The 13873-nt window shown below is 41.5% G+C and overlaps 1 protein-coding gene across 4 annotated transcripts in view; it reads right to left on the bottom strand.

Annotated features, from left to right (window-relative positions):
- LOC120550763 (corticotropin-releasing factor receptor 1-like) overlaps positions 1-13873 on the bottom strand; it is a 96562-nt gene that overhangs the window by 23295 nt on the left and 59394 nt on the right. For all 4 annotated transcript variants that reach the window (XR_005637777.1, XM_039787563.1, XM_039787562.1 and 1 more), the window contains 3 exons: positions 6178-6298; positions 3758-3911; positions 470-530 (listed from right to left, as the gene is read on the bottom strand). Coding sequence is in view for 3 of the 4 variants with exons in the window: in XM_039787563.1 (XP_039643497.1) it covers positions 470-530; positions 3758-3911; positions 6178-6298 (336 nt within the window). In the remaining variant the exon portion in view is untranslated. The remainder of the gene's footprint in view (positions 1-469; positions 531-3757; positions 3912-6177; positions 6299-13873) is intronic.

The following is a 13873-nucleotide window of genomic DNA, read 5'->3' as shown; positions in this document are numbered from 1 at the left end:
ACGTTTGTGCCAAATTTGAAGAAATTCTCTCCTGAGATATCGAGAATAACGAGAATAGGATGAACGTACGGATGGCTAAAGTGCAGACGTAATGCCTCTGCAACGGATGTCCCCATTTAGAGGCAAAACAATGCCATCCCTATTGTTTAATGATGCTTAGGCTTTAAGGACTTACATTAGCTGTTTTTCAGTATACATTAATCAAATGCTGAATCCATTTTCACCTGCCTACTAGGTGCAAAAAGAGACCACTTAATATAAATCAAGCACTAAGCACTCCCTATCCAAGTGCCAGTGGCCACAGGGGTAACATTTAATTAAGAATATTGTACAATGCAAATGTGATTACAGCAGGTTATTAATAGACATTCATTTCCTCAATGTAATACGGTTTGACTTTGTCCTTGTCCCTTAGTTACCAGGTTCAGTTTTTCTGAATATCTAAAAGCGGTCACAACAAAGGACTTACTTCTCATTGTCGTAGTACAGCTTCCCAATCGCCCATGCCACAATTATAGGGAATGGAATACCTGAGAGAGGGGAAAAAGAAAAAAAAAGATAAATGAAAGATTCTTCTTTCATCTTTCTCTGTTATTCAGATTACAAAATATCACTCCAGGGATTTCACGCTGCAATCTGAAATCCCAGCCTTCTTTTTCTTTTTCTTTTTCACCAGCGCCTGCCAAGCTCTGTCAAAACCTATTGTTGCTTGTGTGCCTTGATCCACAGATGCAAGCCAAGACATGTCACCATCAGAACACTTCTTTGTGAATGAATGAAAAGCTGGACTCTGGTTGATGATAATGCAGAGTGATCGTCTGATTTGCTGACTTATAGGAGTACAATAGAGCAGACAAACAGCCATTACTTGACCAAGAAGACATTGCCAGCCGTCACGTCACACATATAGGTCTCATGTCTGTGGAAGCTTTCCACTTCATTAGCAATATACTGTCATCAGTGCATCAGGAAAATCGACTCACACGAGCCGCAGATTACTTGAAAAATGTTATTTGTCTTGTTGTCGTCTCTTGTCCATAACCCTCTCTGCTTTAATAATGTGTCGGCTCCTGAAGCCTGAGTTAAAGCGAAGCGAAGCAAATAAAATTTGATCTTATTTATGTTTTCACGGCTGCCCTGAAATGTGCTGCCATCTCCCCTTTCCCACGGAGGCTTCACGCTGCCCGGGGTGAAATGTAATCCACATGGCACAATACACCTAATCTCAGCCGCACATAGTTTAGTTTGACGGTGTGAAACGAGGTGTTAGTAAACTCCACACCAATACGTTTCCCAGCTGTCACGCCAAAACCTGGTATCTCCATCAAGTCAAATGCTTCCATTGTTGGGTAAATTTGTCAATTTGTTCTATCGAAGCAAAGTGTAGGACTACCCAAGGAGGTAAAGGGTAACTTCATTTTTTTTTTCAACCTGTACCCTATTTTCCTATGTTTTTGTGTCTAAGTGACTGATGGGAACAACAATCTTTGACATTGGTCCAGTATTAAGCAAGATCGCTGCAGTCGGCAGTCAGCGAAACAAGCTCCAATGTAAGTTAATAGGGCAATTGTCTAGCTTCTATTAACGTTCACAAAACTGCTCGTTTTGCCGCTGACTCAGATTAATATTCTAAGTGTCTGACAACATTATGGAAAGGATTTCTAAGCAGGTTGAGCTTTCTGTTAAAGAGTAAGATCCTTTTTTTTTGTATCGTAAAATACACTTAATTCAAAGTCGACAGAAACTAAATAAAACAATAAAAAGCCGTTTTGGGTCATCTTTCCACTTTTCCAACCATCACAACTCTAGTTGTGGTTGAAATAAACATAGTTTACCGATTTACATGTGAAGATATGTTGGCTCTATACACGCTAAAAGTTTAGTCTGGTGGGTTTAGCGCTAGCAAGCTCAGAGCTGTTTCAGATTAAACAGAAAAGACTTAAAGGTTTTAATAAGGCCTATATATAAAGAGATCCTTTACATAATGTTTACAGACACGTTAATTATAATTTATAATAATCTGAGCCTTTCAGTGGCAAAAACAGAACTTTTACTGGACGAAATTGACGATGCACATTTGCCCTGTAGGGTTACATTGCAGCCTGGTCTGTGGCTGCCAGTTAGTGTTCTCGCTTAATACTGGACCAATGTCAAAGATTGTTGTTCCTATCAGTCACTTACACACAAAAACATAGGAAAATAGGGGATCAGGGTCTAGGTTGAAAAAAAAATGAAATTCCCCTTCAAGCTAATAGTTCAACATTTTAATAAATACAATTACTTTCTTTCTTGCAGATTGTTTAATGTAAAATTTTAAACCATTTTCATGTATGTGTGCCAAGAATTCAGCTAGAGCCTGGAGACAGTTAGCTTAGCTTAGAATAAAGACTGGAAGCAAGTGGAAACAAGCTAGTCTGGCACATAGCTCCCCCATAAAAACAAAATAACCCTTTTACATTTCTGTTTGTGTACGGATTAAACAAACAAGATATAGCATGTAATTATTGAGCTTTAGAGGTGTTGGTAGGTGCATTTTTTAACTTTTGAGAGAGCAAAGTTAGCCATTTCCCCCCTGTATTCAGTCCTAATGCTAGTTAAGTTAAGCCAAATTTTCCAGGCTCAGGTCCATGCTTAACGCATGAGACAGAGTGATATCAGTCTTCTTATTTAACTCTTAGCAAGATAGCATATAAGTGCATTTTGCATAATGTCAAGCTATTCTTTCAAAAGGGATAGTTTGGATGTTTTGAAGTGGGGTTGTACTGTTTGCATGCCCCCAGGAAGTGCACTGCTCTTTGAATCAAATTGAACATACCGAACGGTGTAATTGGAACCCCCGGACTGTCACATGATGCCCTCTGGCCCAAAAAGACTTATCAGTGTCTGTCAGTGTCCACCTATCAGTGGATACATTTTTTTGAGCGTCACAACTATCAAAATTTTGATCCATTCGGTCTGATTACATTTGGAAAGTCTAGAAGAGCCGCACTATTTAATCATTTAATCCCCTTTCGGTGTATCCAGTTCTTATAATACATCCGTGGTTGTGTGAGCTACTTCTCCATAGTCAGCGTGTTAGCTACAGTACATGGCAGTCGGCACGCCCCCGATTCGGAGAAGCAGACAGGAGTACTGACACGGAAGCTAAGCAATGTCCTGCTGTGGACGGGGCAGCAGCTAGACACATTTTAGACACCTAAAAACTTTTACGACGGGGGAACTGAAGCCGTTATCTCTGCTGCTCTCTTCAAAGCCTCCAGACTCCTTTGACAAAAATAGTCATTTTACCTCACAGAACACGGGAGTTGCTGCTCTATGGCTGCCTCCATCGGTTAGTTTGTTTATTGAAATGAGGTATTAGACACTCTCTCTATCCCCCTCTCTCCAACCGGTTGGCCGCCCACCAAGAGCCAGGTTTTGTTCAAGGTTTCTGCCTGTTAAAAGGAAGTTTTTCCTCACTTCTGTCACACCAAATGCTTGCTCTTGGGTCTCTGTAAATTATGGAGTGGTTTAGACCTACTCTAGCTGTACAATGTTCTGAGATAATAACAATGAAAGGAGTGTGGTGGCTTTGAAGGGAGCAGAGATAACGGCTTCAGTTCCCTGTTAAACTTGAACTGATACTGTACATTTCTTAGCTTTCATCTACTGGAGCTAATACACTATGGATATCTCATACAGCCCCACTTTACAACATCCCCTCAAGGATTGCATACAGATGTGGTGATGCTAATTGTGTAGCAGTAAGTGTACGTACACCAGCCGATGCAGATGAACATCCACTTGCGCAGCTTGTCGGTGGAGTAGGTGAGGACGATGGCGGTGTGCAGGTAGCAGCCCTCGCCAAACATCCAGAAGAAGTTGGTGGAGTGGAAATAGTTGAAGGAGGCGGTGACGAGACGGCACCAAACCTGCAAAATGAATTCTTCTGTTAAACATTTTATATTTCATCTTACTGCCAAACATAAAAATGTTCTTTAAGTTACATTATCATCGTTTTCAGTAAGGAATTTATTCCCAGGGTTTTTCGCTCAGAATGGCCCATTGGGGGGGGGGGGGGGGGCGACGACACATATGAAGCAGGGATCTGGGCGTCCTCCCCCAGGAAGTTTTGAGAGTCAAAGACTTCATTTCCTGCATTCTGATAAATTTTTAGGCACAAATTTATGGTGATAACATCTTTATTTATGTCAAGAAAACTACAAAAGTCTGTAACTTTTTCCCACGGAGCACATTTTGCTCCTGAATTGAAAGATTTGCGGTTTCTCGCCGTGCCGCCGGGTCCACAGACCAGCAGGGTCACCGGGAGAGTCCGTCACAGTCTGACTCTGCAAACGGAGATCCCATTAGCGCTTCACAGAGGAGCGTTCAGATCCAGCAAAATCAGTGTCAGCCGCATGTGTAGGCTATATAGCAGCTGTGGACAAAAGGAGGCTGGCTGCTAAAAATCTGACGTTTTGGCGCTCGTGATTTTTCTTTGGCGCTGGCTAAAACCTCTTTGCAGGGGCGCCAAAACTTTCTCTATGCAGGAATAACCCTGGTTCCCTGTTGGTTTGTCAAAGGAAGCTCCGTTTGAGATTTAAGAGTTTTACTGTAACTCTAGAAACTCTTTTTTTCATGACTCACATATTTGCCAAATCTTTGTTATACCAGTTTTATTGCCCAGCAACATAAGGGGGATAACTTAAAAGGAACTGAACACCTTTGATAGATTTTGGATCTGTCCAATAGAGTTAACAGACTTGGAGAATCCAGGACGAGGTGTATTCAAACTCTTCTGGTGGCTGACAGCGACCCAACGCCTCACTGAATAAACATTATGGCACTTTCTTCTGCTTTAATTTGACACCTTATTATCTGAAGCTCATGAATGCATGAGCAGCCGTCTCTTGAAACTCAGTTACTGGAGACACCAACAAGGAGGAATTCTTCAAACTCGTTACAGAGATAAACTACTGCAAATTCAAATCTATTTTTTTGGAAATAGCATCAGTTGTTTTATTAAAAGATGAATTTAGATCAGTTTTAGCCAGTTAACACAAAGACAGAGGTATTTCTTAGAGCTGCCCGACATGAGGGAAATATGCCATAACGCTGTTGAATATCGTGATAACCATATCACTTGCGATAAATAATAATAACGATTCTTTTTATCGTTGATTAATCTTTTAATTAATTATTTTCTCTATTAATCCATTAGTTGTTTGGTCAATAAAATGTCAGAAGATTCAGTTCACTGTCACAGAGGAGAGAAGAAACTAGAAAATATTCACATTTAACAAGCTGGAATCACAGAAGTTTTACCTTTTTTCATAATAAAATGACCCAGATGAATTGATTATCAAAATAGTTGGCGATTAGTTTAATAGTTGGCAACTAATCGATTGATCTTAGCAGCTCTAATAAACATAAAGTGTACTCAGTTCAGCCTTTGCTGATAAAACACAACAAATTGTTTTGTAAATAAAAAAATTAATACACAGACAATACTTCAATTGGATTCATTATTGTTGATTTTTCTTTTCATGGGATTCATGGGACAAAAAGAAAGAAAATATAGAATATTACCCATCCTTTAAAGCTTTAGTGCATAACTTTTGATATTAATGAACGTCCGTTACATTCAAGCTATTGCCACATGAATTGCTACAAAGCTAGTTAGGACCATCAGCTCCACACAACTCTCTCTGGATTTCTCAGTATGACTATGTTCAGAAGATCCCGGGACAAATGTTGAAAAAAGCGCCCAAAACTTTGTAAAAATCATCAAAAACAAAAAAAAGGCACAAAAACTTGTCCCAAAAAAACTTGAAAAAGGCGACAAAAACGTTGAAAATTTCTTCCAAAAAAGGGCACAAAAATGTCGAAAAACCCCAACAAAAACAAGCAACAAAAATCTTAAAAAGGGACAAAAACAGTTTTTATTATTGGGTGGGTTTTTGATATTAATGAACGTCCGTTACATTCAAGCCATTGACAAATGAGTTGCTACAAAGCTAATTAAGACTATCATGGGAGGGAGTCGGGTGCGCGGTCACGGAAGGCTTGTATCATGTGGACACACCGACAGTTTTGTTGTCATTACTTAGAATTCCTCCTAAGGGGGCGAAAGAAACTACACACTGTAGCTTTAACTGAAAACAAACGTGTGTCTCGTTGGTTTGAAGCGATACGTACCACGTTGCTTTCGTGCACTTCTGGACTCATGGTCATCTGGACGATAAACCAGGTGGCGTTCCTCAGGATAAAGGCGGTGATCAGGTTCCAGTGGATGATGTTTCTCAGGCAGCGGATGCTCCTGTACGACCAACAGAGGAGAATAAATAAACTCTATAATCTCAGATATTTATGCTTTGTTTTCGAACAATTCTCCTGCATTGCTAAGAAAAAGAGCTTGAGTTCATGCTGAGAAGAAAGACCAAAGATGTAAAACACACTGGGCTAGATTTATCAAGCCGTTTGCGCCTGTTTCCAGGCGCTAATTGGTCGCAAAGACGGACGTAACCGATGCGGGCTATTTACAAACAGGGCGCGCTTGGGTAAAATCGCAGATTGTCTGCCACATGAGCGAGAAGAGACAAGTTGCGCTTTCAATATGCGTTCGTGGGAGGGTCTTGGGGAAAGTGGGAGTTCCACCCAAAAAGGTGGGAGGATAAGCGCAAAGTGCCCCTAATTATATATTCCGTGGTATTTAAAAAGACTGTCAGTAAGAGCGCGCCTCTATTCTGCGGGGGAAATTCTCCGCCTCTTAAAAGCCGGTCTAAACCAGCCGCAGTCGAGTTTCCTCGTAGACCTTTATGCCGCTGGTGAAATGGCAACAGTCATTTGAGCAAGACGAAGACATAGGCGAGGATGAAAATATTTTTAACACAAGAATCGCACTTTGTCAGTGAACACAACATCATTTAGCGTTACGGATCAAGCAGCCATGCAATATTAGAGTTACTGGAAGAAATCAAAGATGAAATTGAATCTCCCACTCAGCGTTCACATCCCATTCCAGCAGTTGTTAAACTCCTCGCTACATTACAAATATCGGCATCAGGATCATTTCAAACAGTCATTGCATCAGCAGTGGGAATATCGCAGTCTGCACTCAGCCATATCATAGCACAAGTACCGCTTTGCTACAGCGCAATCTACGGTCTAGTGGGCGGAGAAAGACGCTGATTGGCTGATGGGTGTCAGGGTTGATAAATACTACGCAACATGTGGAAGCATAGCGTGCGCTATTACCGAACTCGCATAAACGGACGCAGCGCAAACTGCGCTAGTGTTAGTAAATCTAGCCCACTGATGGGCAATATCTGATTTTTGGAGTGTATTTTAAACGAACACATTAAACTCACATTGAAATGAAACATACTGTAAACTTACTGGAGATAAACTAATAGTTAAATATTTTAGGAAGTAGAATTACTCACTATCTTGCAGAGAGTTTAACAAGTTAATTGATACCACTCGTGTTCGTGAGCCAAGTATTCAGCTAGATCAAGATAAAGACAAGAGACAGCTGGCCTGGCACACAAAACCACACTTTGTCCTTTTACATTTCTGTTTGTGTACAGAAATGTAAAAGGACATATATATAGACTTGGTCGGCATTGCTGGGAAAAGTCATTTCCATTGATGCCGTGGGGGAAAACAAACCATTCTAATGAACTGAGTGTAGACCTTGTTAGCGGTTAATCTTTATAGTGCTCATATTATGCTCATTTTCAGGTTCATACATGTATTTAGAGGTTGTACCTGAATAGGTTTACATGATTTAATTTTCAAAAAACACCATATTTTTGTTGTAATGCACATTGCTACAGCTCCTCTTTTCACCCTGTGTGTTGAGCTCTCGGTTTTAGCTACAGAGTGAGACATCTCACCTCTGTTCCATCTTTTTTGGGAGTCGCACATGTGCAGTAGCTGTGATGGCAAATTTTATTTTAACCATTTTGTTTATTGATTGTTTTAATGAGTGTTTAATAATTCCATCTTAAAGATTGTTTTATAAACTCCACAAAATTTACATTCTTCAGTGCAGACTCCTAGTCACCAGAGGGGAACAGCTGCAACCGTGAACTATTAGCCTAGTAGAAGTTCTTTTGTTTTACTAGCCTGAAGCTCCTCACATTGTGATCTTTTTGCTTAAATAAGGTGAAGAAGGGCAATGACTGTTTACGACTATGTGAATTACGTCTGTTCATATCTCCTGAGGAAAGCAGATGTTTAGGCTAAGTTCAGGAACAGAAGCCAAAGGGTGGTTGTAAACTAACTTTGATTGTTTATGGTATGTACTCAAATGGTCAGCAGCACAAGATAAATGAGGGAGGCTGGCTTTAATGATGCTCTTTTGTCTCTATATAATATGTAATGTTTAGACTAGGAGTCAGAAGGACTCTTTCAGAACATGCTGCGGTATGGTATTAATTGATATCGAAACCCTGTTGCTTCAAGAAAAACTTCCACCACATAGCTAGGTAAGGACTACTAGCCAGTCAGAAGCAGAGTATGAGGGCGTGTCCTGACAGTAGCTAGGTAAGGACTACTAGCCAGTCAGAAGCAGAGTATGAGGGCGTGCCCTGACAGTACCTAGGTAAGGACTACTAGCCAGTCAGAAGCAGAGTATGAGGGCGTGCCCTGACAGTACCTAGGTAAGGACTACTAGCCAGTCAGAAGCAGAGTATGAGGGCGTGTCCTGACAGTAGCTAGGTAAGGACTACTAGCCAGTCAGAAGCAGAGTATGAGGGCGTGTCCTGACAGTAGCTAGGTAAGGACTACTAGCTAGTCAGAAGCAGAGTATGAGGGCGTGTCCTGACAGTACCTAGGTAAGGACTACTAGCCAGTCAGAAGCAGAGTATGAGGGCGTGCTCTGATAGTACCTAGGTAAGGACTACTAGCCAGTCAGAAGCAGAGTATGAGGGTGTGCCCTGACAGTACCTAGGTAAGGACTACTAGCCAGTCAGAAGCAGAGTATGAGGGCGTGCCTGATAGTAGCTAGGTAAGGACTACTAGCCAGTCAGAAGCAGAGTATGAGGGGTGCTCTGATAGTAGGTGTAAGGACTACTAGCCAGTCAGAAGCAGAGTATGAGGGCGCGCCTGACAGTACCTAGGTAAGGACTACTAGCTAGTCAGAAGCAGAGTATGAGGGCGTGCTCTGATAGTACCTAGGTAAGGACTACTAGCCAGTCAGAAGCAGAGTATGAGGGTGCGTCTGATAGTACCTAGGTAAGGACTACTAGCCAGTCAGAAGCAGAGTATGAGGGCGGTCCTGACAGTACCGGTAAGGACTACTAGCCAGTCAGAAGTATGAGGGCGTGTCCTGACAGTACCTAGGTAAGGACTACTAGCCAGTCAGAAGCAGAGTATGAGGGCGTGCTCTGATAGTACCTAGGTAAGGACTACTAGCCAGTCAGAAGCAGAGTATGAGGGCGTGCTCTGATAGTAGCTAGGTAAGGACTACTAGCCAGTCAGAAGCAGAGTATGAGGGCGTGCCCTGACAGTACCTAGGTAAGGACTACTAGCCAGTCAGAAGCAGAGTATGAGGGCGTGTCCCTGACAGTAGCTAGGTAAGGACTACTAGCCAGTCAGAAGCAGAGTATGAGGGCGTGTCCTGACAGTAGCTAGGTAAGGACTACTAGCCAGTCAGAAGCAGAGTATGAGGGCGTGCTCTGATAGTACCTAGGTAAGGACTACTAGCCAGTCAGAAGCAGAGTATGAGGGCGTGTCCTGACAGTAGCTAGGTAAGGACTACTAGCCAGTCAGAAGCAGAGTATGAGGGCGTGCCCTGACAGTACCTAGGTAAGGACTACTAGCCAGTCAGAAGCAGAGTATGAGGGCGTGTCCTGACAGTACCTAGGTAAGGACTACTAGCCAGTCAGAAGCAGAGTATGAGGGCGTGTCCTGACAGTACCTAGGTAAGGACTACTAGCCAGTCAGAAGCAGAGTATGAGGGCGTGTCCTGACAGTACCTAGGTAAGGACTACTAGCCAGTCAGAAGCAGAGGATGAGGGCGTGCCCTGTCAGTACCTAGGTAAGGACTACTAGCCAGTCAGAAGTAGAGTATGAGGGCGTGCCATGCTAGCAGCTAGGCGAGCATTATAACGTGTGTTCCAAAGTGACCACGTCTGTCTCTGAAGTAAAGGCTGGACTACAGTAGAGCTGTTTGGAGCAGTTTGTGAACAGTGTTTTCTGTTGGAGATGGTAAGTCCCTTTGGGGGGGACTTTGGGCTTTTTCACTTTGTAAACCTATAACATGCACAAAAAAGATATATAACACAATAAAGGAAAGGGAAAAAGCCAAAAAGCTTAATATGAGCACTTTAATCTTTGTCATATTTACGATTGTGTTTTTGCTTAGTACAATGCTGAAAAGTTGCTGTGTGGCGTTCTGGGCTTCTAATAAACTGAAAAAAATCCTGATCTTAAATTTGATATACTGTCGAATAGACAGACGGAGCCGGTGTTAATACCAGTGACGTCTCTGCTACAAACTGTAACAGTTACATAGAATTTATTCATTTAACATGCTTAGACATACTAGTCTTTAGTATAGCTTTAATGAACATGGGGTAACAACAGATTGTTTGATGACCCTGGGATAACGTTACTGATAAACAGTCAGATTGAATCATCTAAAATTAGCTAACGGTTAACGTTAGCTGTCTCTTACCTGGAGACTCAATCAGGTGGCTAACATTAACAAAAAATGTGGGGAAACGACACCTCTGGCCGTTCCGTTGGGTCCTTTGTCCAGTCACTTATAATGGTCGGACAATCCAACCCAATATGGCTCAGTTTTTTAATGTATCTTGCTCTGACAAGCAGTAAAAGTGCTTTTGAGTAGTCCATACTGGGTTAACGCTATGTTATCCAGTCATGGGGAAAGGATTGTTTTCCCCCACGGCGACTCTGCCACAGGCCACGCCCCCAGCTATGACGAGTCACCGTGAAAAAAACACATTTTACTCCAAATAGAGCTTTATCTCCCACAGACAGCACGTTTTTTCAACTGCCTGAAAACGCCTCCACATTCCTGTTTGAAATTCCTCCATTAGTGATGCCACTGATTAGGAAAGGCAGCCCAGTTTTTCATATGTGCAGCCCATAGGTGCTGCCTGAACAAGCACAGCACGCCCAGCGGCTTGTATGAATTTGGTTGACCAATCACAACAGAGTGGGCCAGCTGACCAATCAGAGCAGGAAGGTGGGCCAAGAGCTCAGACTGCAGCAATGGGCAGTATGAGAAACATTATATGTTTTTGAACATCAAAGCATGTAAATCTATTCTAGTAGACCCCAAGAGTACAAATATGATGCTGAAAAGGAGTGTAATAGGGGCTCTTTAACATTTATAACATGATAGTTTAGAGCTTTAGAAGTGTTGGTAGGTGTATTTTTAAACTTCGGACGGAGCCAGGCCCTATGTTAAACTCACAGACATGAGAGTTTCATCAATATGGCAGTGCATTAATGTTCCCAGGGTCCTACTGTATGTCCCTCAGCTCAATATATTATTTATAATCTTAATATGACATATTCAGGCAGGGCTAGTTTGTTTTTATAGCCCATTTCAGCAACAAGGCAATTCAAAGTGCTTTACATAAAACATTTAAGATCAATTAAAAACAATTAAAAACATTCATTAGAGAGAATAGAATATTGAAAACAAGCTAAAATAGAAGAAATAAAGTTACAGTGGAGTGTAAGAAATGGAAAAAGCAGCGTCAAATGGAACAGTCTTCAGCCTTGGTTTAAAAGAGCTGAGAGTTGCAGCGGATCTGCAGTTTTCTGGGAGTTTGTCCCAGATATGTGTGGAGCATAAAAAACTGCTGAAACGCAGTTTCTCCGTGTTTAGTTCAGACTCTGGGGACCGAAAGCAGACGTGTCCCAGACCACCTGAGAGGTCTGGATGCTTCATAATGTAGCAGCAGATGAGAAAGAAACTGTTCAGTGCTTTATACACCAACAGCAGTAGTTTGAAATCAGTTCCCTGACAGATAGGAAGCCAGAGCAAAGACTAAAAGAACCGGAGGGATGCAATCCACTTTCTTGGTTCCTTAGTGCGGACTTGAGCAGGTTTCTTTAAAGTGCCCATATTATGCTCATTTTCAGGTTCATAACTGTATTTTAAGGTTGTACCAGAATAGGTTTACATGGTTTAACTTTCAAAAAACACCATATTTTGTGTTGTACTGCACAGCTCTCTCTCACTGCTGCAGATCCTCTTTTCACCTGGTCTCTGTTTTAGCTACAGAGTGAGACCTCTTTTCTTCTTCTTCTTCTGTACTATCTTTGATTGCACTCGCACATGCTCAGTAGCTCAGATGTAGATCATGTCAGCTAGCTCCATAGACAGTAAAAGACAGGCTGTTTCTCCAACTTCGGTCAGTTACAAGGCAGGATTAGCTGGGAGACTTCTTCTAAACCAGGGAGCACATGTAAGTAGTTCTTTTGTAGATTATGGTGAACTTGTGTGTGTTGTTGAGTTGCTTTGCTATTGAGAACATTAGCATGCCAACGGTTGCGGTTAGCCAGCTCGTTTCGGCTAGTGACGTAGAAAGCCGTGCAGATTTTGACCAGCTCACCCGGAGACTGAAGGCAGGACACATTCAGAAACCATATCTCACTCAAAACAGCATGGATGGATTTTTTTCAAAGTTTGTATGCGTGTGGAAGCACCGAAGACACAAAATAACACCCAAAATCCCAGAAAATGTGATTTTTTCATAATATGGGCACTTTAAGGAGACATTTCAACGGGTTTTATGTCCTCAGCAATGGTTTGGCCCTGGGTCAAATGTTATCCCTTGTGTTGTCCTCCTGTTTTGTCTGTAAAGTATAAATTATCCCCCCATTCTGTGTTACAGCTTCTTAGCCAACTTCATTCCATCCTATTACCACTAGTGTTACACTTATTTCTGGAATTCATGGTTAATCAATACACCTCATTAATATGAACTTATACCATAAGTACCACTTGAGGAACACAGCACGAGCACATGTGGACAAAACAAACATACTAAATAGACATATGTTTATTTTTAAAGCAGATTTTAAAGGACGTAGCAATTTAACAACGCGCCCTTATGAAATCCAATCGCTGCACGGCTGGATGTGGAATCAGAGGATGGGGGGGGGGGGGGAGGGGGGTAGATGTGAGCGGGTTGTTCGGGAAGTGGTTTTAAAAAAATTTTTTTTTTTTTTTAAATTTAAATTATATAAAAAAAAAAAAAAAAAAAAATATGAATTGTTGTTATTTGTTTTTTTTTCTTGTAAGAAGGGTGGTTGTATCGGCGCATTTTTTTTTTGTGTGGGGTTGGTTTTAAGTAACCTATATTTCTGATACAGAAACTTTGAAAACAGGTTAAATTTGACCCGAGGACAACGTATTGTTCCCCCGGGGGTCACTGTGGTGAAATCACACACCTCCAGCTAAAAGCCTACTGCTGTAATACGAAACCTTCGCCCTCCAATCTGCAGCCAAGGCACTGGTCCTGACTTTAGTCACTGAGATCTCAACGGTGGCTGGACCCATTTCTACCGTCCATGTCTCTTCCTTATTTAGCTAAATCCTTCTTTCTTTCTGTCTTCCTTTCTTTCTCAAAAACTAAATTTACTTCCATCTTTCTCTCTTTCTTTCTTTCTCTCAAAATCTGAATTTACTAATTTCTTCCTTCCTTCCTCAAAATCAGAATTTACTTCTTCCTTTTTCTTCCTTTTTCTTTTTTTTTTCCTCAAAAACTGAATTTACTTCCTTCTTCTTTTTTCTTTCCTTCCTTCTTTCTTTCTTTCTTTCTTTCTTTCCTCAAAATCTGAATTTACGTACTTAATTCTTTTCTTTCTTCTGTCCATGTCTCTTCATTATTTTGCAAAATCTGAA

The sequence above is a fragment of the Perca fluviatilis genome, chromosome 21, assembly GCF_010015445.1.
Source record: "Perca fluviatilis chromosome 21, GENO_Pfluv_1.0, whole genome shotgun sequence".
Taxonomy (NCBI): Eukaryota; Metazoa; Chordata; class Actinopteri; order Perciformes; family Percidae; genus Perca; species Perca fluviatilis.
Note: the sequence above shows the minus strand (reverse complement) of the source record. Positions and strands in the feature narration are given on the sequence as shown.